General features: G+C 40.0%; 1 protein-coding gene across 2 annotated transcripts in view; it reads right to left on the bottom strand.

The window, feature by feature from the left end:
- Positions 1 to 13,565: 13,565 nt before the first annotated feature.
- Positions 13,566 to 25,615, bottom strand: part of LOC123767246 (probable cytochrome P450 49a1) — a 49,075-nt gene continuing 37,025 nt past the window's right edge. For both annotated transcript variants that reach the window (XM_069304849.1, XM_045756817.2), the window contains 6 exons: positions 22,681 to 22,885; positions 18,516 to 18,681; positions 16,813 to 16,923; positions 15,337 to 15,456; positions 14,614 to 14,862; positions 13,566 to 13,974 (listed from right to left, as the gene is read on the bottom strand). In XM_069304849.1, coding sequence (XP_069160950.1) covers positions 13,840 to 13,974; positions 14,614 to 14,862; positions 15,337 to 15,456; positions 16,813 to 16,923; positions 18,516 to 18,681; positions 22,681 to 22,885 — 986 coding nt within the window. In that variant the 3' untranslated portion in view covers positions 13,566 to 13,839. The remainder of the gene's footprint in view (positions 13,975 to 14,613; positions 14,863 to 15,336; positions 15,457 to 16,812; positions 16,924 to 18,515; positions 18,682 to 22,680; positions 22,886 to 25,615) is intronic.

Genomic DNA, 25,615 nt, shown 5'->3' with positions numbered 1-25,615 from the left:
AATGCGAAAATAGCCATACACGTTATTGTCTATACGAGTTCGACGAGCCCTCAGGTGTAATTCAGGTAAACTCAGGCACACATTTTCGGAAATGTTGATCTTGGTTATCTTGAGCCAAGATCAAGATAACCAAGATCAACATTTGTGTGTTGATACGAATGATTCCGGCAGCTTCCTATTCTCATCACGTTAACTGACTGGAAGTTTTATAACCTGAGATTCCGAGTATAAAACCCGTGTATAACAACTGAAAAAGATGAAAAAAATAACAAATACTATATAGGAGCTCAGCAAGTATGAGTGTTGGCCAATCGTGATATTGCGAAGACTGCTTAGTGTTCATCGTCAGTTTACTGCATATTATAAGCGATAAGGAGAACGGTGACATGGAGAAGCGACCATTTCCGGCAATGGTTGAGTCTATTGCTTTAAACGGGCTTTAAAATATGGCTATCACCCCTCTTTCAAGGTCTCTTTCATGACTCTGAAACCTCCTTATCAGCTCATTTTCTAGACGCTGGAACATCCTTATCGACCCCACTCACTAACTCTGGAAACTTTCTCAGTTCCTCACCCAGACTCTGGATACTAATTATTAATTCCACTCTCTGACTGGAACATCTTGACCATCTGAGATCTTGACTCTGAGACCTCCTTATCTACTCATCTCCCTGTCTCTTGAATCACCTTATCAGTTCCATTACCTGACTTTAATTATCAGCGTCACTCCCTAACATTGACTTTGATTTGAATTAAGATATTATTACAATTCCTATATATAGAAGGGGTACCACCTCTGGGGCAAGTGTAGGGACCCATAGCCTCGGAGAAGAAAATAAGTAGTACTCAGAGAAGACCTTGTGGATCCTCACTGAACACTTTTATATTTTCTTCTCCTACCACCCCTATTCTTTTGGTATGTGTGTATATATATTTAACTTTAGTTGAAAATTTCATTACACAAAAAAAGTTACAAGATTGGTTACATGCAGGGTACAAAGCTACTTGTCACAAGTTGTAGAGCTCCTCCAGCTCCTCAGATGGAGGGCAGGAACCATGGATGCAGTGAGCAGTGAGACCCTACAGCTCTACGGGTCTCTAGTTGTTTCAATTAGCTTGGACCCCAACTCCTTTAAAAAGCTAGCAGCACTTTTACCCCAGGCACCAAGTATCTCTGAGGCAATGGGGGACAAAATTGTAGTGGTGCTCAAGGTCTCTATATTTACGTGACTTGGCCGCTTCCCGGTGATTGGCAGCTCCTCCTGCTTGTGTAGCACTGAAGTCAACATAGGTGTTGGCTAAAGTTGAAACTATATATATATATATATATATATATATATATATATATATATATATATATATATATATATATATATATATATACCTGATATCAACCAGGTATCAGATCCTCTAAATGGGAAACTGAGAAAACCCTCCATGCCCCATTTGTTGTATCACTGAAAGTACTCGTTATTCGTCAAGTAAACTACACATTACTCTTAAGTCCTGAGGCCTACAAACAACAGCATTCGTACATTATTGTTAAGAATAATTTTTGTGCTGACGAGCGCTCAGCTGGTGCAGTTTGTAACGGTAACTGTCATGTAAGTTTAAGACAGATCATGGTAAGTTCATTACAAGTCACTAACCAATTACAAGTTCTCTCTGGGTCATTTGTGAGATGATTGACTAATCCTGGTGATTGAATCCTCAGAAACTAGGTTTCACCAGGAGAATATAATGTTACCAAGGGTCAATATTTTCTCACTTTCTACATCGGATAACTAAAATTTTCTAATTACTAATTTCTCCAGCACAGGGTGCCATTAAATTTAGCTTTTCATACAAACAAAATTCGAAATTCTTCGTATTAAAACAAATTAGATTTGAACTTATACTGTTATTGTTTTAAACGCCAGCTAGTTGAACATCTCTCTAAAACAACTTTGTCTTGGCCATCTAGGCGGCCATGATACCAGATAAATAGAAGAAAAGGTATTAGTGAAGTATCTGGGCGGTCAGAAAGTTAGTGAAGAAGACTTAAATCAAAATCCCCACACGAAGCAGCCGTGTTCAAAGGCAATACCTGGCGGCACTTGTAAAGTCTAGAGCCTGATCACACTAACTGAAAGGCACACACACACACACACACTCTACCATGATATCCAAACTCAGATTCTCCCAATAGCTTGCAACAGACGGCCATTTCACCAAACACACAGATATAATGACCCTGTAATGAGCCAATTGCAGCCATAATTCCAATACGCTGCTCAAGAAACACACACACACACACACACACACACACACACACACACACACACACACACACACACACACACACACACACACACACACACACACATGTGTGTGTGTGTGTGCACCTCACGACACTGGAAGACAGAAGAGTAAGGGGGGACATGATCACAACCTACAAAATCCTCAGGGGAATCGACCGGGTAAACAAGGATGAACTTTTCAACACTGGTGGGACGCGAACAAGGGGACACAGGTGGAAGCTGAGTACCCAAATGAGCCACAGAGACGTTAGAAAGATCTTTTTCAGTGTCAGAGTAGTTAGCAAATGGAATGCATTAGGAAGTGATGTGGTGGAGGCTGACTCCATTCACAGTTTCAAATGTAGATATGATAGAGCCCAATAGGCTCAGGAATCTGTACACCAGTTGATTGACGGTTGAGAGGCGGGACCAAAGAGCCAGAGCTGAACCCCCGCAAGCACAATTAGGTGAGTACAATTAGGTGAGTACACACACACACACACACACACACACACACACACACACACACACACGATGTTTCCTGGTAGGAAATATCCTACAGGTCACCCTAGCCTCACCTCCCTCATTAAACACCCTGGTATCCATCTACACAACGGACAGCTCATCACTACGGCCGTCTCGTTCGGCCAAAGATCTCATTGATATGCGCAGGAGGTGAGAGTAGTTGGCCACTGGTAATGGGCGCTCCAAAACGACTCCCAACGGAATGTGACCTGGTTTAGAGAGGGGTTAATGACAGTATTCATAGCTGCCTCCGGCGTTGCAATTATTATTACTCCGCCTGTGGGTATGTAATTAGGTCGTGTGGTGCGAATATCGAAGCCATTAAAATAACGTTAATGGCTTCTTAATGAAAATTAAGAATATATATATATATATATATATATATATATATATATATATATATATATATATATATATATATATATATATATATATATATATATATAATATATATATATATATATATTTATATAGTATGAGTTCTTTGTTTACCAGCTATTTGATTGTGATTTCTGTTTTTTTCTTTTAGATCTGATGATGAATACGAGAAGTATTCGAAACGTTATGTTTTTTACAGTAAAGATTCTGATACAAGATGTTCAGTATATCCCTGGTTTTCCTATTCATCTTAAAATTAAGATTCCCGAAGGGAACATCGATCATATATATATATATATATATATATATATATATATATATATATATATATATATATATATATATATATATATAAAATGTGTGTTTATGTGTGTGTAACTCAAGGAGACATTATGAAGCATTTATTGTTCTATTGATGTATTGTTATATACAAAAGTACTTAAGGAAATTCTTGTCTTAATCCTGAAACTTGATTAGTAACCTCACCTATCCTATCTGGTCGGCGGCCAGGGAGCCGGTCGGCCGAGCGGACAGCACGCTGGACTTGTGATCCTGTGGTCCTGGGTTCGATCCCAGGCGTCGGCGAGAAACAATGGGCAGAGTTTCTTTCACCCTATGCCCCTGTTACCTAGCAGTAAAATAGGTACCTGGGTGTTAGTCAGCTGTCACGGGCTGCTTCCTGGGGGTGGAGGCCTGGTCGAGGACCGGGCCGCGGGACACTAAAAAACCCCGAAATCATCTCAAGATAACCTCAAGATCCTGAATAGATCGCTTATTGTTCAGACTAGCTTAAGTAAAATTTGACAAATAGTATATATTAACATAGTTAATATTAATATTTTATTTATAATACACACAAAGTTTAAACATTTTCCCATGAAGCCACATTGAATCTGGATAACTTTCTAGACTAAAAACACATATCCAGATCCTGGATAACACAATAGGCTAAACCAAATCCAGATCCTGGATAACACAATATACTAAACCAAATCCAGATCCTGGATAACACAATATACTAAACCAAATCCAGATCCTGGATAACACAATATGCTAAACCAAATCCAGATCCTGGATAACACAATATGCTAAACCAAATCCAGATCCTGGATAACACAATATGTTAAACCAAATCCAGATCCTGGATAACACAATATGCTAAACCAAATCCAGATCCTGGATAACACAATATGCTAAACCAAATCCAGATCCTGGATAACACAATATGCTAAACCAAATCCAGATCCTGGATAACACAATACGCTAAACCAAATCCAGATCCTGGATAACACAATACGCTAAACCAAATCCAGATCTCAGATAATTCACCGGACGAAAAAAACCCAACCAGAGTCGGCTTCTTTGTTACCAGTAACACCCATCGGTCTAATCCAACCCGGCAATCGAATGTAAACCTGAAATGACAAATTCACAGTGTGACATTCCTTGGGATACGCATAGTGGCCGTGCGCTCTAATACGTTATGTGGAAATTCCTCCTCCCCAGCGAGAGGAATTGTGAAACGCACTTTAGTGAGATATTGAAACATTTCTCGTGTAACTTCTTGAGAGGACAAAAGGGGCCTCCCAATATTTTGATTAACATTTATCTTGCGTATTCTTAATATTTTTGGAGGGTCTTTCATTCGCTTCCAAACCACAAAACACCGCACCCCATCTATTAGCAATACTTCCTTCTTTCCCCATCACCGAACCCCCCCCCCCTTTCTCCCCATCTCCAGCCACAGTGGTTCATACGAGAGCTCGATTTTTGGTTCTATTTGGCTCTTTGTCGGTCTGTTTTAAATATATATATATATATTCCTCTGGTATGGAAAAGAGACTTAATGAGAGATAGAGAGGGGGAGAGACAACAGAAACAGAGAGAAACACAGACAAAAACATAGAGAGAGAGAGAAAGAGAGAGAGAGAGAGAGAGAGAGAGAGAGAGAGAGAGAGAGAGAGAGAGAGAGAGAGAGAGAGAGAGAGAGAGAGAGAGCGAGACGGAGAAATAGAAAAAGACCAACTCCCTCTCTCTTCTCTCTTTCTCACCTCTTTGGTCTCGGCTTTCAGCTTCACTCTCTCTCCGACCGCCTCCTTCCTCCTCTTCTCCATCCACCTCTTCTCCTTCTGTTAACTCCTATAAAACAGTCTCAACGTAAGCCTGCTGTACACGAAGGAAGCATTGGACGTATATACCTAAGACTGATTGCCATCGGCAATTCAGATCTGTTTGAATATGCTTTAATATTCTGCCATATGTTAGAATAATTCTGAATTCTGTGGTCAGGGTCAAATGTATATACAATGTATATATATATATATATATAAATATATATATATATATATATATATATATATATATATATATATATATATATATATATATATATGTTCTTAAATATGACCGAAAAAGTAAGATTAATAATTCTAACACGAATTTTCTCAGTATTTCTTATGTTTCTTTTTACTGTCGAATTGAAAAATTTACTGTTGGTAATTGAAAAATCAATTCTTTTCATCAAATCAAAGAATTGATTTTTCAATTACCATCGACAGTAAAAAGAAAGATAGGAAATATTGTGAAAATTCGTGTTAGAATTATTAATCTTACTTTTCGGTCATAATAATGTGTCATAATAATTGCTCTGAAGCGGAATAATGGATCCGAAGGAGCTTCGGATCCATTATTCCGCTTCAGTGCAATCTTTAGGAGAACAAGCATTTTAATCGAGTCATTTTATGTAGTGGTTCCTGTAATCAAGCAATATCGAGATCTTTTTCAGTACTTATCATGTCCAAAACAGTCCTTCAAGATTAAAAACTAGAAACGTTGGGTTTATAGTTGTGTTGTGTTTGCACAATAGCGGACTATTTGCATCTAAATTAAATTCTTAAACTATTGTATATTTCGTCGTGGTGGATATTGGAATGGGTGAGCCTAGCGAAACCCATCAAACTAGATATATAAGTAAACGAACACACACACGCACAAACACACACACACACACACACACACACACACACACACACACACACACACACACACACACACACACACACACACACACACACACACACACTTCGGGTAACTCACACTTTTGTGAGTCTTAGAGTAATCACTTGGCTGGGTTGAGTTAGAGTCAGCTTTGTTACGTACCGGATCCCACTGCAGCTGCTATTATTTTTGCTGTGCTTCTACTGTTGTATTAACAGCTGATGCTTTTGTTAATCCCTCAATTTGAGGTGCTTTTCCTCCATTTTGCCTTTATTGCTACTGCTTCATCTGTTGCAACTTTAAGTGTTGCTGTTTTCGTTTATTAAGAAACCTAACAACCTTCATGTTCCTTTCCTTAACAGGTTTTCTTAACAGAATACCTACAGGTTTTCTATTAAGAACCTACAGCCAAAGTTGCCACTGATATAGGCTTGTATGCTACACCTTCATCCCACATCACGACACGGAGAGTTTTAACCGCTACAACCTGCTTCAGGTAGAACTGACACTAATAAAGATACTGTTGTGACAGGTAACAAAACATAACATATTAGCGCTGTTACTGGAACCTCGCATTCGGGCCACTTTGTAAGACTTGCTAATCCGTAAATAAATCCAACCTCCATACCCAATCGGAAACGTGCGAACCCAATCATCTCCCCTTAACCGATCGAATCCGATGCGTAAAAAGTATACTCGTTGGTGAGCCGTTACTTTTCATAATTGGTTGGATTTGTTACGGTTACCAGAGGGATAATGACACACGATGAATTAGTTGAGAGGACGGGGTACCCATTTGCAGGCGATGAGTCACAATAACGTGGCTGAAGTATGTTGACCAGACCACACACTAGAAGTTGAAGGGACGACGACGTTTCGGTCCGTCCTGGACCATTCTCAAGTCGATTGTGTCACAAGTCACAATCGACTTGAGAATGGTCCAGGACGGACCGAAACGTCGTCGTCCCTTCAACTTCTAGTGTGTGGTCTGGTCAACAGGGTACCCATTGCTAGCATTCAGCATCGTGTACCGGTTCCAGCAGCTGCCTCCGTCACCTTTAATTCTCCCGGTGAAATAAGGCAATAGCATGTTCATAATATATCAAAGCCATCCGGACCGATTGAAGTTCTCTCTTTGATGGCGCAGAGCAAAAATCATTGTCCCTGGTAATCTAAAAAAAAAATGAGAAATGTATTTTGCTCCATGGGGGCCAGTGGGATCTCTCGGGGTAGATTTATCAGAGTTTTTTCAGCTTTTGTTTAACTGTTAAGAGATCTGATTTCTTAAAACTTGATCTTCAGAGCCAATTCGTCGCTGGATTATTTTATGCCTTGTGATAACTTGTGTTCGTCTTGTAGATATCGTTAACGTGAGTGAAAGATGTGTTGTAGAAGATATCGTACTCATCCCACATGTTTATCAAGAGGATTCGAACCGGGAGGGAAATAGAGAGGGACGAATGCGCACCGATCCTGTAATTAATCGCAACAATAGAAGGTCCTGCACTAATCTCTTTTGTAATTTGCACCAAAGCATTCTTGTTGATTGTTTACATCTCTCCATGTCGTTGGTAATTAGCGCGGGGGTAAAGTATATCCGTTTCAAAACAAATCGAAGAGGTTTGCGTGGTTGGAGTGATCATGTTTGAGGACTTCAAAATAAATTTGTCATTTGGCATAACTTGTGAAAGAATATTTTTGTTAAATGATTTCTGGGTGTGAAATTATTAAAATAAAAGGTTCACGCAAAAGATCATCCAAACTTCAATGGATGACTCCTCTGTGTCTCTTAATTTAAGTAAGGTTTTCAAAGATAAATATTCAACATTAGGCAATATATTTATGTTAACCTACGTAAATGACTGTCGTAGAATTAAATTAATAAATAATACCTATATAACTCATTAGCTGATACGATTTCCAAAAAGCTATTGCCCCCCCCCCCCCGCCAAGTCCTTATAAATCAGCAGGTACTGGCTTTTTACATTGCATTACAACCTCAGTGTAACTACTTGATTCTAAAAAGAGTTGAGAAAATATTCTATTTCAAAATGGATGATTGTTGGGGAAACAAAATAACTATCAGAGTAATAAAGACCACAGTTGGTTTTGGAGTAATATAGACTACAGGTTTACCGCCGAGAGTCGAACCCAGATCATTCCTTGTTTGTGGAGCGAAATATGAAATATGAAACGGCTAGCCGGTCGGCCGAGCGGACAGCACGCTGGACTTGTGATCCTGTGGTCCTGGGTTCGATCCCAGGCGCCGGCGAGAAACAATGGGCAGAGTTTCTTTCACCCTATGCCCCTGTTACCTAGCAGTAAATAGGTAACTGGGTGTTAGTCAGCTGTCACAGGCTGCTTCCTGGGGGTGGAGGCCTGGTCGAGGACCGGGCCGCGGGGACACTAAAGCCCCGAAATCATCTCAAGATAACCTCAAGATAGCATGTGGCTCTGTAGAAGACAATTGAACTATCGGTGTTATAGTATTGAACTATCGGTGGTTATTGTATTGAACTATCGGTGGTTATTGTATTGAACTATCGGTGTTATAGTATTGAACTATCGGTGGTTATTGTATTGAACTATCGGTGGTTATTGTATTGAACTATCGGTGGTTATTGTATTGAACTATCGGTGGTTATTGTATTGAACTATCGGTGGTTATAGTATTGAACTATCGGTGGTTATTGTATTGAACTATCGGTGTTATAGTATTGAACTATCGGTGGTTATTGTATTGAACTATCGGTGTTATAGTATTGAACTATCGGTGGTTATTGTATTGAACTATCAGGGGTTATTGTATTGAACTATCGGTGTTATAGTATTGAACTATCAGGGGTTATTGCATTGAACTATCAGGGGTTATTGTATTGAACTATCGGTGTTTTAGTATTGAACTATCGGTGGTTATTGTATTGAACTATCGGAGGTTATTGTATTGAACTATCGGTGGTTAATGTATATTTGGCGGTGGTTAATGATTATTTGGAGGTAAACTGTGCTAATAACTGTATTGGTGGCTATTGTATGAAACTATGTATGGTTATTATATGGTTATTGTATAGAACGTAACATATATTAAGAACAAGGTGTTCTAAAAGCAAATAATGAGCACTATATATTTAAAGGTCCATTGCGAGCTCCGTAATCATACGGTATTAAAGTCCGGTCTTTATAGTAAGATATAACGGGTTAAACGAGGGTTAAGAATGCTTTTAACGAGAGTTAACAATTAAATGACTATGTTAAGTCCGTTCTGAACGATTGTCAAGTCGTGAACTGATAATAGTGCTGCTAAGGCCTGCGGGTCGCTCCAAGCAACAGCCCGTTGGACCAAGCTCTCACAAGTGAAGCCTGGCCTCGGGCTGGGCTTGGGGGAGTAGAAGAACTCCCAGAATCCCATCAAGCAGGTATCAAGTAGGTACCACGACGGATCGAATGTTGCAATTTCATTCTTTTGTTTCCAAAGTTGTGGGTTGGATGTCTACACATTCCTGCTACTTAATTGTGCCCATTTTGTCTGCTCAAAAAACTCAAATGCTTGTCTGTTCATGTTGACCAGACCACACACTAGAAGGTGAAGGGACGACGACGTTTCGGTCCGTCCTGGACTATTCTCAAGTCGATTGTGAAATATGCTCACAATATTGTGTGAAATATGCTGTCTAATATATTGGAAATATGGGAAATATGCTTGTCTGCTCATGTTGTGCAGACACTGTCCACAAGCAAGGGATGCCCTCATGAGGTGACGCCACTCTGTTTCACCCTGTTTACCCATTCGTGTTTCCCCCATTCCTATTGCATCGGTCCGTCGTACCTGCCCTGTTGAAACATTTCTTGTTGCAGATCCCTGTTGGCACAGTCTCTGATTCCATTAAGGTCACTCAGGTAACTCTGCTGGACAAAGTTAGTGCAGGCAGGTCACGGTGAATGAATGGCGTCCTGTGATTGAGTTGCTGGAATATGTGGGGATTATTCTGATTGCCTCACTTCCTTTTTTTCTTATCAGAGATGAACTTCTGATGGATTTATTTCGTTTTGTTTACATATAATGATTGGATTGCGCTTTGTATAAGGCAGAAAACTACGGAAATTTTCCTTGTTCTTGTACTATTTGTGCTAAATAGTTTGTCCCTGTCTACCCTATTTCATGAAAATTTGGTATGTGGTGACCATGTCTCTCACGTTTCTTCTGTTTTCTCGTAACTTGAGGTTTAACTCGACTTTACTTATAACTAATACCTCTAAGCCCTGTGACTAGTCCCTTTGAACCATCTCCAGACCTGAGCCGTAAACTCAAGTATTAGTCTTAGATAAATGATTTTCAAGATATTGAACGACACTTTGTTCAGATTCCAGAACGCAATTCTATTTTTGGTCAGTCTTGTAACTGCAGCTGATGATATTCAGTTGTTGTTGTGGGCTTCTTGTGGGAGATTCGGTTAAATTTAGCTACCAAGACTTTTATTTTGTCCTATTTCAAGAAGAGTTTTTTCTCTGCTATATAATACCTTGCTTGTGTTTAACTTTGCTGTACTAGTGTTTTTTTCATTATATCCAGACCATTCTTCAGTGTCTTGCAGTCTTCTATCGTACTTCCTTAGAACCTATCTTCTCTGGAAAGATATATTTATATATCAATAGAACAACTTCTTTGTTACTTCTGCCTCTCTCCCTGTTTTGTACACTATTGTCTCCTATAGTGTGCTGTGTCGAAAACTGAACTCGGTCGCCAGATCATAGAACTCAATCAAATTTGTGAGTCTAAACTTACCATCCCTGGACCCATGCTGTTGTGAAATAAAAATAATTCTTTCCAGATATATTGTTAACCCCTTTACTAGTGTCTATGTCTATCGCCTTGCGTGGCACGCATGAAAGCAGAACTGGCATATATGTAGTTGAGCGGCTTCTGCTTGTTTGTATTGTTCTTCATTTGGCACTACACTCGCTGTAAGATAATAGTGGATGGCACCGCATTCAACGGCCGTCTTGAAGCAACGATGTAGTGGAGAAACCGGAAGGCTCGGATCTACCTCCTTGGAAGGCAGTTTGAGGTGGGGTTATCAGAGCTACGAAGCAAGAATTATGTTTATGGGATAGCAATAAGAAGCTGACATAACGTATGCAGAGGGGGAATGACTAGCGATCAACTACGAAGGGTTCATGAGATGGCTTAAGTTATCGTAGGGTCGGGAATAGGTATAATTAAGTTACTTTGAGGCTACGGGAAGCCACAATTTCATTTCGTGATGGGTTATGGGGAGACATGATCAAGTTATGATGGTCAGTATTTGAAATGATGGTAATATTTTAGTGCTCTTGAAGAAATCCTTCTATGGTAGATAAGATAACTGCTAATAAGATAACTAATTGAAGTTCTTTGTACACGTTTTACACTATAAGGTACTGTGCATGTGCCCGACTATGAGTCCCGGTGAAGTAAATATTGAAGACACAGTGCAAATTTTTTGTCAGTGTGCAATAATTATGTTACCTTGTATAATGGGATATGGTGTTCATAAGTTACCCTGAAAAGTATCGGTCACAGTGACTATTATAGTGGCAGTGAGTAACAGTGAATATAAATGATGTACGGTGTAATGAACAGCACACTGCAAGGTGTACAATGCTTCACGGGGGAGAGTAGGTGTTGACAGAGCTAGTAAACAAGGACATAGCGATTTAATATGCAGAATCTACGTGCGTAAATACGATGAATTATAATGACTGAACATAATAACATTAGAAACATAACATAACTGAACAGCAGTATTGACCCTTTTTTTTAACATATATACGCCAGTCAGCGTAAACCGTACACGTAAACAATCAGCATAAGATTTCAGATTTTGATCCTGATATCAGGGAGTGTTCTGAAAGATGTATTTTCGGAGAGAATCAACAGTACCTAAGAATAGTGGATCGGGATTTCAAACTTGTTATTGCCCAGAAGAAGGTCTCTTCTCAATATTCACTCCCATATAAAGACGAATAATGGAAATAGATAATACAAGTGAAATGAAGACATGTTAGGCCAATACGAGCATTGGCAGAAGGTAACATTATGTAAATGTAGAGCAGCCGATCAGTGGAGATCGACGACAAAGCGCCAACAACATCAAGTTTAGGAAGTTGAAACATTTTCATTCAGAGAAAAGATATTTGCTCCAATGGGGGTCTGGCTATACTCTGAGACGTGTGAGGAAGGACTTAGAGCGTTGACGTCAAGGGAATTAGCAAAGAGGATAAGGTCCTGACGTGGTAAATCCATCAGTAATTAACGTATAAACAACTGCATCATTACCATATACTTTTATTCTGAATTGTTGACCAAACCACACACTAGAAAGTGAAGGGACGGCGACGTTTCGGTCCGTCCTGGACCATTCTCAAGTCGATTCTTACAATCGTCTTGAGAATGGTCCAGGACGGACCGAAACGTCGTCGTCCCTTCACTTTCTACTGTGTGGTTGAGTCAACATATTTCAGCCACGTTATTGTAACTCCTCGTCTGCATCCTAACGTGATACAATTCATTTAATTATGTTTGTAAATTTGGAGGGGTATCCTTTACCACCAGTGTTACGTAACTCCACGTCATATTACTTAGCATTGTGTACCTTATTAACAAGTCATAAACCTGATGCAACTTTCGTGACGGTTTTTTCATTTATAAAATCAAGACTTAAAAAAGACTTGAAAAAAAGAGGAGCAATAAATGTCTTGAATTTACCCGCTTCTAGTGGGATATTGACAAACTTCTCACTAGCACCAGATTAGAACCTATGATCCTGTAGGCATCTGGTTTCATATGCAGGAAGCCTCATATACACTAAGTGGGAATTAAAACCTACAGGCCTTTGATATCATGCAGCATGGAATCGTGTCACTTCAAGAGCTGTGCCACTGCAGCCTGATATAAACTTGATATCGAATATTCCATTATACACTTCAATGACATAATAACCTGTTGTAGAAAAAAATACATCTGTTTCTCAAGGCATTTTGTAATGAATGTATATTTTATACACATATACCACCAGAACATTTTAATAATGGTATTTTCACCACTATTCAATCAAATTAATAAAATCCATTTGTTTAAAAGGTTGTTTTATATAATAACGAGACATTTGTATTATTATTCTTTATTAAATTTACTGTGAAATAAAAATTAACGCCACAATATGTAATTATAAAATTAAAAATAAAGCAGTACCGACTGAGTTGTAGTCCAACTGTTTGTTCTTTTTTTTTTAGTAAGACCCAGGCTTAAGTTAATACCGGAATTGAATAGTTAGAAGGAGGTGGGTGACCCTGTTTTCTTACATTTAATGATTACAATTTATTTTAATTCAGCCTCATTCCTCTCTCTCTCTCTCTCTCTCTCTCTCTCTCTCTCTCTCTCTCTCTCTCTCTCTCTCTCTCTCTCTCTCTCTCTCTCTCTCTCTCTCTCTCTCTAATTCCAGCAATACTCTGTTTTCCTCATGTTTTCAGACCCATTCTACTTATGTTAACTTTGAAATTTTTCATTTCAACGTTAGTTTTTATATCCATGAAAACTAAATGTCATTCAGAAATCTCTTATTCCTTGAGCTCGTTTTAAACCACATAAAACTTTCTCTACAATATATGACAAGAGAGAGACTTATGTGTTGGTATTATTTCGTGGTATGAACCTGATGGCGAAAGGCTTCTCAGGCATCATATTGAGACGCATCACTTGGCCGATGGTGACATCTTCAGTCGTGTTCTCCACCTCCATCTTGAAGCATTGCACAAGCTGTTGCCATGGAAAGATAAACGATGGACACTTTTGTGCAATATTTCATATATTATACGGTAGCTCTAGCCGTTCATAGACAGACTGGAAACCAAATTATAATGTTGTTTATAGAGATTTTTAACAGGTATAAAGATAATTAGTAATCAGTGGTTGGTGAAAGCCGTACTTCAACAATAATATAATTGAAAACTCCACACCTCAGAAGGATTCACTTAACACCCCAGAAGGATATATATATATATATATATATATATATATATATATATATATATATATATATATATATATATATATATATATATATATATATATATATATATATGACAATGTCAGACCACGGAGGAAAATGAAACAGGAATTTCCTTAAGTACTTTCGTATATTAAATACATCTTCAGAAGGAAATTTCCTTCTGAAGATGTATTTAATATACGAAAGTACTTAAGGAAATTCCTGTTTCATTTTCCTCCGTGGTCTGACATTGTCACATTCTTAGTCACGTGTTTATTTTCGTGATATACACACACATATATATATATATATATATATATATATATATATATATATATATATATATATATATATATATATATATATATATATATATATATATATATTACTGCATCTACATTACGTACCTGGATGAGAGCGAGCTTGATCTCCTGTTCGGCCAGACGTCTGCCTGGACACATGCGAGCGCCGTGACCAAACGCCAGAACGGTGAAAGGGTGAATCTTGCTCCCCGAAGCCATTCCATCTTTACCATGCGTCGACGCCACGTCCAGCGGGGTAGACCCGGGAATCCAACGTTCTGGCCTGAAGAGTTCGGGCTCCGGAAAGACTCCTGGGTCATGGCATGAGACTACAGGAGGTGAGGTGACGTACGTCTGGGAGGAGAAGAAAGAGACTTAGAAACCAATTTCAGTTACAGGCTCACCATAACATGGAAATATTAGTTCCCAGAAGGTAAAATAATTAACAACAACAACTAATTTCAGGCGTTATTGGTAAGATCCTTACCGTCAGAGACTCAGGGTAACTGTAAAATTTAGCTTGCCTAGAGAACCCCTTCTGCATTAGTCTGATGGACTCATTGCCGTCTAACGAGGAATCACAAACGGGTAGGATTGTGGTAACTGATGCTCCATGAAGGTAACTCATTTTGAGCTGGAATGATGAACATTAACTAAGATAAGTTGATAATAAATTGATACACCGCTTCCTGCAGCAGGCAGAGGAGGTACTACGCAAGAGGGGTTACTAACCGCTTCCTGCAGCAGGCAGAGGAGGTACTACGCAAGAGGGGGTACTCACCGCTTGCTGTAGCAGGCAGAGGAGGAACTACATAAGGTGGCACTCACTCCTTTTGGCACCAGGTAGCCGGAGAACACTGTGTCTTCCTGGATGACTCGGCTCCTGGAGGATGCCGAGGGTCGCAGCCTCAACGTCTCCTGCACCACCGCTCGCAGATACACCAGTCCCTGGAGAAGGAAGTCACCGCCTTCAGGAATATTTACTTTTTCCCGAAGCGAATACCAAGTTGAAAGCTGAGTTTGCCTGTGTCTGTCTTGATCTCATAGCCAGCACCTGTTGCCTTTACGAGCAAACTTTTCGAATGGAAAATAAATCACCTAAATCGCTTCAAGATCAAGGTCACTCAAAATACCTGATCCCATTTCCACCCACTCCATTTCGAGGCGATAAAATCACATTATCGACCGGAGCGCAGAGACAGATAGGGAGGGAGAAATTCTGTTCACAGTAAAACAACATATTACGTTTTCAAGCAAAGTTAATACTAATTCCATATATGACTGGATGTGCTGAAGAAGTTAATCGCGCATTATCTTACCCAAGAATATGTTGAAATAGTTTATAGTTCGTCTTGATGAATAAATAAAAAACTTTGGGGACTTTTAACGATGAAATAAAACTACTCAAGATTTACTGATGTTTAAATTATTTTTATCTAAATGTATTTATCTTTTTTTAACAGATTTATTAACCAATTCTTATGTGTGAAATTTTATTATTTTAATTGTTCAAAACTTGTTTCGTATCGTAATGCATAAAATCTGTCTCGTGAACGTACGAAATTTAGATATATTACATATATTGTGTTTAGATTACTGAGCTGGTTTTCTGACATATTTTTTCTACAAAGTATTCAGAAATAAAAAGTTGAATTTTGTGAAATTTTAAGTTACACTGACATAAGTTTGATGAGTGAGATGAATCTGACCCTCTCCCATAAACATTTAACAGCCCTGTAACGGTCAGTGACCACAACGATGATGAAAAACTTTCTGCACGGAAATAATAGGCAGTTGAGGAGGAAAAAATCCGAAGCACGCCGAGGAAGGAGGAGTCAGTAGACTGTGATCACTCAATTTCAAATACTGTTGATGATAGCTTCGAGTAACATGAGGATGCGACAGAACATGAAATTTGCATGCATGAAATGCCTAGAATTAGCTGTCAAAAGGCAAATAAAATGTTAAAAACCTTTCTCTCACTCAATCAGACATTAACATGTGTAGTCACTTTCCTCAAAGCTCATACGTACGCAAAATAAACACGGGTCAAATCTGCGTATCGCGAGCAAGACTCACACACACAACATTACCAAGAATTAAATTTGCGTATACATTAATAATGTTCATATTTGAGTAAACAACATTAAATCGGCTTAAATATGTCCATGCAAAAAAATGGTATAGATTACCTGAGAATTTTTTTATTTCCAGTTGGAGGAAGTATTCAATCCAATATTCAGAGAATTTTTCAAACAGGATATTAAACATCTCTCGCCCTAGACGCAAGAGTGATTTTCTTACCTGCAGAGAATGGGTGGCTGGGTCGACATCCTTCACCTCTTGGAGGAGTAGGTCTTGGGTCCTCTGGTCCCTGGCCAAGAAGTACACGCAGAAGGCCAACGTCGTCGCCGTCTGAAGGGAAGATATTCCTCACTAACGTCACTACCCACATGACGTCAAACGTAACATGGTGGTGGTGGTCTAACTCCGACAAGCCCAAATGAATGTTCATTAGTTTCAGGAAAGCGTACATGTTGACGTGGTTTGATTTTCACTGAAGCAATGGATGTTTGACGCTGCGGTCGATAGCGTTTCAAATGAAGGGCATTACGTGAAAGGATAGGTTATGCTGCTATATGTGTGGCCCTGTGCGTTGGCTCACAAATTTATCGATAAATGCAACACAGAATTTATGTTGAAAGCATATGTTACACACGGACACAATAAATCCTACACAGTCGTAATAAATCATACACGGACACAATAAATCATACACGGACACAATAAATCATACACGGACACGATAAATCATACACGGACACGTACAATCGTACCATAAATCAATTAATTATGCACTGCACAAGAAATCGTATATGATTAAACCAATTAATCTCGAATGAGTTTTTTTTATATATATTTATACAAGGCCTGATTGGTCAGTAAGTATTAAATGCACCATTTGATTCAGATTAACCAAATGGTCTATTTTACAACCTTCACGCGATAAAAAATAAGTTAGCTGGTCCGCTCGCGAACTCGTTTGCATAATAAAACTTTTCCTTGTTGATGCGAAACAAAGTGCCTGGAAACTCTTAATTAATATGATGCACAGAAAATTTATATATTCATATATATATATATATATATATATATATATATATATATATATATATATATATATATATATATATATATATATATATATATATAAATAACTGAGTCATACTACTGGTTTAAAACGTATAAGAGCAGCGAAAATATCTCCTGCTGTCACATTCTCTTAGAGCAATAGATCTTTCGCCCCATCTCGCATGTTGTATATCATCCACAGACACATTCTCCACGTTCCTGCTCCCTGCACAACATTTATTCTCATTTTTTTAGAATCCTTGGAGCGTGCAAGAATTTAATATTGTGAACAGACCACAGGTCTTGGCGTCTCGCTATCTAGTGGCTTGAAGTACATGTTATCCAGTCCCTTGAAGAACATATAATAGTGTCCCTTACATAGACAGTACAAACAATATGCCTTCACTAAAACTTGTTTGCGTTTAACTGATGTTGGTCCTTCACACGTGAGAATGGAAGGAGAGGAGGACAAGTCCGGTAATAGAAGGGAGACAACCTTAACTGATGCACAACATTCCCTGTTGCCAGCGGGCCGTCCTCATCGTCAAAGACCAATGTTCATTCCAGGCAGCCGCCAGGTCCTCCCGCTTTATGGATGAAAAACGCTTTACACACGACTCACAACTGATGACGTTCGAACAGTTCTCGAACAGAGCTTCGTTGCCAACCTCTGTTCGATTCGCCACTGTTAAATTTGTTATCCACGTATTACAAATACAAATAATTTTTAACAGAACCTAAACACCTAACTGAACATGATATATAAATTGATGAATAAGTCTTCCGGACCGGCCGCTGGATGATATAAAGGTTGATATCCTGCCTTGAAGCAAAAAACAGGGCCTGGTGGCCGAATATATATATATCCAACTTACCGCATCAATGCCACCTTGAAACACTTCCGCCAGTAGAAGAAAGACGTCACTTGGGGATAGATTGCTGTTGGTCAGGAGGGAGTCAAGGAACGGGTGCTTGGAGGAGAATGCGTGGGGATCCGATGCCCGCTCTGCCTGACGGAGGAGCACCTCCTCTTGCACGATCCTGCAACAATTGAGGTTAGAAGGTAGTGAGTGACGGAGGAGAGAATTGCGAGTAGTGTGTTCTGGGTATAATAAATAACGCTGCTGGTGTGTGTGTGTGTGTGTGTGTACTCACCTAATTGTACTCACCTAATTGTGCTTGCGGTGGTTGAGCTCTTTGGTCCCGCCAGAGCTCAACCCCCGCAAGCCCAATTAGGTGTGTGTGTGTGTGTGTGTGTGTGTGTGTGTGTGTGTGTGTGTGTGTGTGTGTGTGTGTGTGTGTGTGTGCTAGTGTGTGTGTACTCACCTAGTTGTGTCTGCAGGATTGAGCATTGACTCTTGGATCCCGCCTTTCGAGCATCGGTTGTTTACAGCAATGACTCCTGTCCCATTTCCCTATCATACCTGGTTTTAAAATTATGAATAGTATTTGCTTCCACAACCTGGAAGCAAACCTGTGTGTGTGTGTGTACTCACCAAGCTTAACAGACATGGGTCGAACATTTGCTCTTAAACCCTGCCTTAGGATCATTATTGATGCAGTGCATGTAACTTTTAACACTGGCTTTTCTTGTCATATAAAGCTGTGTATTGAATTGTCTTCGATAACTTCCCTCACCCCGTCCATTCCACTTAGTTAAGACTCTTGGGTTCAAAACGTTGTTTTTGATATCCATGTGACTCATCTGTGTCTCTAGATTCAAAGTATATCTCTTTTCATTATTCCTTAATTTGAACATTGTTTCTAAGTCTGCTTTTTTAATCCCCATCAGTATATTTTTACGTTGTTATCATGTCTGCGCTATTCTTTCTTTCCCACAGATTAGTGAGGTCCAGTCCACTTAATCTCTCTTCATAGCTCAGTCCCTTTATCTCTGGAACAAGCCCTGTGGCACTTTTTATTTGACCTTTTTCAAGTTTAGTTTTGTACTTCATTACGTAAATGTTCCCTGCTGGGGTAGCATACTTCTTTAATATATGACGCAAGAAGTGGCTAGCCTTGCTGTTAAAAGCGTAAGAAGTGGCTTGCAGTCAAAAGCGTAAGAAGGGGCTTGCAGTCAAAAGCGTAAGAAGGGGCTTGCAGTCAAAAGCGTAAGAATGGGGCTTGCTAGTCAAAAGCGTAAGAAGGGGCTTGCATGTCAAAAGCGTAAGAAGTGGCTTGCAGTCAAAAGCGTAAGAAGGGGCTTGCTGTCAAAAGCGTAAGAAGTGGCTTGCAGTCAAAAGCGTAAGAAGGGGCTTGCAGTCAAAAGCGTAAGAAGGGGCTTGCAGTCAAAAGCGTAAGAAGGGGCTTGCTGTCAAAAGCGTAAGAAGTGGCTTGCAGTCAAAAGCGTAAGAAGGGGCTTGCAGTCAAAAGCGTAAGAAGGGGCTTGCAGTCAAAAGCGTAAGAAGGGGCTTGCATGTCAAAAGCGTAAGAAGGGGCTTGCATGTCAAAAGCGTAAGAAGGGGCTTGCAGTCAAATAAATACAAGTAATGGAAGTCAACCGCTGCCTCGTAGCCGAGTCCACCTATTTCCTACCATCCCAGTACTCACGATTAAATAATTTTCTCTTGAATTTTCTCTTTTGACTTCTGCTAGCGGTTTTAAACCTGTCCCTTCTAATTATCGTAATGTTTTTTTTCTTGGAGCTCGAGCTTACTATGGGTTTATAACATCTCAAATTGCTGCTGGATGAATGAAGGTGAACAGGTAAGGACTGCTGTCCGGGCAGTCCTTCTTGGCTTGGGTTCGAAACTTGGGTTCGAAACTTGGGTTCGAAAACACTGGCAAGGCGTAGGGCGAGTAGGCTACCAGAACACCACCATGTGGGCTTATGTCCCTCTGGCTGATTTGGGCTTCTAGTTTTCATTCTGTGTTCCCCTCGTTCTTTTCCTCCCCTCGTTCTTTTTTCTTTTACGTATCCCCTTGTTCTATTCCACTTCATTAATCTCCTTGTTCTATTTCCAATTATGTCTTGTCACCTCCTCTTTCCTCTTCACGTGTTATCTATCATCTTCCGTTCCATTTGTTCCCACTTTCAGCGTTCTCCCTTGTGTCCCTTCCTGTCGCCTTCCAGTCTCTGTTTTTTTTCCCTCTCTCCTGTGACCATTTTTCTGTGCCCTCCAATTTAAGATAATGTGTGTCTGTTTATCTTGACTGTGTCGGTGAGTAGCTTGCAATATGGGGTCCTGCCTCGTTTGGCTCTTCTCCGTTCCCGTCATTGGATTAGTTTCTCTTGTTTATGTTCGTATTCTAGACAGACTTGTGGCTCAACTTTTTTTTTTTTTGGTGGGGGGGGGGCTTTCTCGGTGAATTATTATATGCGTGACGATATTTGGGTGTAATGTGTCGTAAGCTGTATTATCAAGAGGGGCCAGATTCACGAAGCAGTTACGCAAGTACGAACGTGTACATCTTTCCTCAATCTTTGACGGCTTTGGTTACATTTATTAAACAGTTTACAAGCATTTAAAACTTGCCAATCAACTGTTGGTATTGTTATAAACAGCCTCCTGATGCTTGGGAGCTCATTAACTGTTTAATAATTGCAAACAAATGCCACCAAAGATTGAGAAAAGATGCACAGGTTCGTAAGTACTTGCGTAAACTGTTTCGTGAATCCTGGCCCTTGGTCTTACGTTTGTGATAACTAGTTCTCTTATCTTTTGCTGTTTGGGTACTGAACGACGATGTTTGCTATTCCTTCGCTTTCCCCTCTATTCTATACCTAAATGTTAATCTGCTTGCATTTGTAATTTTTTATGTCATAAGTTACAGCTTTATGTTCACTCATTGGAATCTTTACTGTTTAAGATTCTATGTGTAGTCTTACTTTACGAAACTATGATTCCTCTGGTGATCTTCCAGCTGTTCATGTCTTTACCTTTGCTTGCCTGGGATTGGAATGCAATAGCTACAAGCTCCTGCATCATTCCAGTAGCTTGCAAATTATGTTTATACTTTGTTTTAAATTATTTGCATTATTATTCTAGTTATAAAGGAGTAATTTATTCACACCCAAGTGTAGGAGCACGTGTCTAAGAATTTACATTTGTAATTCTTGGTGACCCATTCATATTTTTCCGTGTGTAAATTAGTCTCCTGCCGGTTATCATGTCAGATAGCCTCGGACATGATATCTAGCATCATGTCAGGTGGCCTCGGACATGATATCTAGCATCATGTCAGGTGGCCTCGGACATGATATCTAGCATCATGTCAGGTGGCCTCAGCCAGCATCATTCCTAGCAGCCTGGGAATATGTAGGTTTTTCATCCTTTCATTTTCATCCTAACTTTCTCATTCTACTGGATGAGGACAGAAAGGCAAGATTATCCTTCTGTGAATCTTACTGATTTTGTGGTCCTGATATTCCTCACTTCCTTACAAGGAATACATGTTAATGATTCTGGACTATAGTTTAGTGCCTCCTATGCGCCATCTTTCCTTTTGATCGGAAATGAATAGCAGGTTTCGCTGTTGTCTGGCCTTTCCCTGGGGGCGCCTGTGATCTGAAGATTCCCGTTCTTGTCTTATTTAAAGTCTTAGATCCGTCCTTCAGTTTCTATGATAAAATTGTATCTAGTTACAGTTACCTTTTCTGCATTCAGCTACTTCATTTATGTGTGTTTTCCAGCGTTCGTAATATCCTTTAATGTATGATCATCCGTAAGATGATCAATTAAATATCAGGATAAGATTATTAAACGGCACAGGACAACTTAGTCAGATTAATTAATTTATTCGTTTTGTTGGGGACAGGAAGCACACACACACACACACAGATATATATATATATATATATATATATATATATATATATATACATATATATATATATATATATATATATATATATATATATATAATATACATATATATATGGATAGAATTCCTTTCATTTGATGCCTCTGTTTATCTAAAAGTTAATCTTCAACCTTTACAATGTGATAAGCAAGATTCGTGTCCTCAAAGAATCCTACAAAGGTTGAAATAGGCCTTAATAAGCCCATCACTGAACCAATGTCTGTATCTTTCCTTTACCTGGCGATTGTATCCTGGGCGGCCGCCAGACGCTGATAGGACGGTGTGGGGAAGACCTTGTATAGTGGTGGGGAAAAGATCGATTTCCCAAGCAACCGTAATGTATCCATGTTGGATGAAATGACCCTCTGGGCTCTGGTCGTGTTGGCGGCGTGAGCATCGTCAAGGCAACCCAGTCGTGTACCGAGGGACACCACACCAACAGCTGAAGGGGGTAAAAATATTGCTGTGTGAAGAAGAAGAATGCATAAATGAGATCCCCTGAGAAAGGGAGCGGAATGTCAAGAATACTGTGATGTTATTAAGAATAAAATCTTGAGATAAAACACTAAAGATGGAATAGAGATGTAAATTATGATTAGTGGGGTACCCCTAGGGCTTCGTACTCACCTAATTGTTCTTGCAGGGGTTGAGCTTTGCCTTTTTGGTTCCGCCTGTCAACTGTCAATCAACTGGTGTACAGATTCCTGAGCCTACTGGGCTCTATCATATACAAATATCATATATATTGGTGTTCAAACCATGATGTTCCTAAAGTAATGGGAATGACTTGTTTAAGGAAGAGTACTTGTACTTATTTGCGGGCAATTTATATGTAACGAGGAATTAAAAAATGGAGAAGATATGTCGAGACATACATGAAGGCTATGCTTTCAACTACTTGAAGGCCATTGCAAGATGAGCCGGCAAACAAATGAACTCAAACCATTCAGTCAAAATATTAAATTCAATTCTGATAGAATTACAGTCAAGAATTCAGGATGATGAAGATTGTAAAGGGAAATACAAGACAGGAAGAAATTAGAGGTACGCAACTAAGTAAATCAGAAACAAAAAAACAGTATTGTGAAATAAATAATATATATATATATATATATATATATATATATATATATATATATATATATATATATATGTATATTTCCAACACCTACACCGAAAACAGAGTAACATGGGTAGCATATGGAAAGCTGACAAACATTAAAATCAATATTAATACAAAAAATAGGGACACTCTACACAGCCCGAGTTAGACCAATACTAGAACAAGCAGCAGGACAAGGAATCCCCTTCTTAAAAAGCCCCAAAAAAACATAAATGGATAAAGTACAGAGGTGAGCATTAAGAAGTTCTTGAAGCCTTCTCCGTCCATCTCATCAAGGAATGAACCTTTAAGGATTTCGAACGAGAGTAGAGCCAGATTATACCGTAGATACAACTGAGGCTAGTAGGAGGGGGAGAAAGCGGTAGACCGCACTTCTCAGGAGGATTAAGACGGAGGAAGATAGTATGAGGCTACAAGATGACCTGGACAGACTGAATGAATGGTCCAACAAATAGCTACTAAAATTCAACCCGAGTATATGTAAGTTAATGAAACTAGGCGGTGGAAACAGGAGGCCAGATACAGGATTCAGAATGGGAGACGAAATCCTCCATGAAATGGAAAAAGAGAAAGATCTAGGAGTTGATATCACACCAAACCTGTCTCCTAAAGCCCACATCACAAGTATAACATTTGCGTCGTATGCAACGCTGGCTAACATCAAAACTCCCTTCAGGCAATGAAATCTCCCTCCCAGTGCAAGAAATCATTCAAAAACTTGTATATCACACATGTAAGACCAATGCCTGGAGTATGCAGCCCCAGCATGGAGCCGGTACCTTGTCAAGCACAAAACGATGCTTGAAAAAGTTCAGACCTCTGCCACTAGACTAGTCCCAGAACTAAGAGGCATGAGTTACGAGTACAAGCTGCATGAAATGCACCTCACGACACTGGAAGACAGAAGAGTAAGGGGAGACATGATAACTACCTACAAAATTCTCAGAGGAATTGATAGAGTAGATAAATTGATCAACAAGGGAGGTACGCGAACAAGGGGTCACAGCGGGAAACTGAGTACACCAAATAAGCCACATGGACGTAAAGAACTTTTACAGGGCTAGAGTAGTTAACAGATGGAATGCATTAGGCAGTGATGTGGTGGAGGCTGACTCCATTCATAGTTTCAAATGAAGATATGATAGAGCCCAATTGGCTCAGGAATCTGTACACCAGTTGATTGACAGTTGAGAGGCGGAACCAAAGAGCCAGAGCTTAACCCCCGCAAGCACAACTAGGTGCGTACAACTTCTACCACCACTGGTGGGAGTACACCACCACACATAAACACACAAACCACCACTACACAAACAAACCACCACCACCACCACACACAAACACATCCACTACCACCACAAACACACACATACACACACCACTACACACAAACACACACATTACCTCCACAAGCACACACACACACACACACACACCACTACACACAAACACACCACCACCACCACAAACAAACACACCACCACAACCAGAAACACACACACCACCACCACCACCACACACCACCATCACCACACATCACAACCACCATACACCACCACTACCACAAGCACACACACAACAGCACCACCACGCACACCACCACACACCACCACCACCACCACACACCAACCCACACACCACCACAACACACCACACACACACACCACACATCACCACACACCACCACCACAAGACCCACACACCACCACCACACACCACACACACACACCACCACCACCACCACAAACCAAACACACACCACACACACACACCACACACCACCACACACCACCACACACCACCACCACCACACCCCCCCACACACACCACCACACACCACCACACACCAACCCCCCCCCCAAACACCACACACCACCACACACCACACACATACCACCACCAACCCCCCCCCACAAACACCACCACCACCACACACCATCACACACACACCACCACCAAACACACCCACACACCACCACCACACACCAACCCCCCCACACACACCACCACCACCACCACACACCATCACACACACACCAATCCACCACCACC

This window comes from Procambarus clarkii, chromosome 53 (genome assembly GCF_040958095.1).
Source record: "Procambarus clarkii isolate CNS0578487 chromosome 53, FALCON_Pclarkii_2.0, whole genome shotgun sequence".
NCBI classification, from domain to species: domain Eukaryota; kingdom Metazoa; phylum Arthropoda; class Malacostraca; order Decapoda; family Cambaridae; genus Procambarus; species Procambarus clarkii.
Note: the sequence above shows the minus strand (reverse complement) of the source record. Positions and strands in the feature narration are given on the sequence as shown.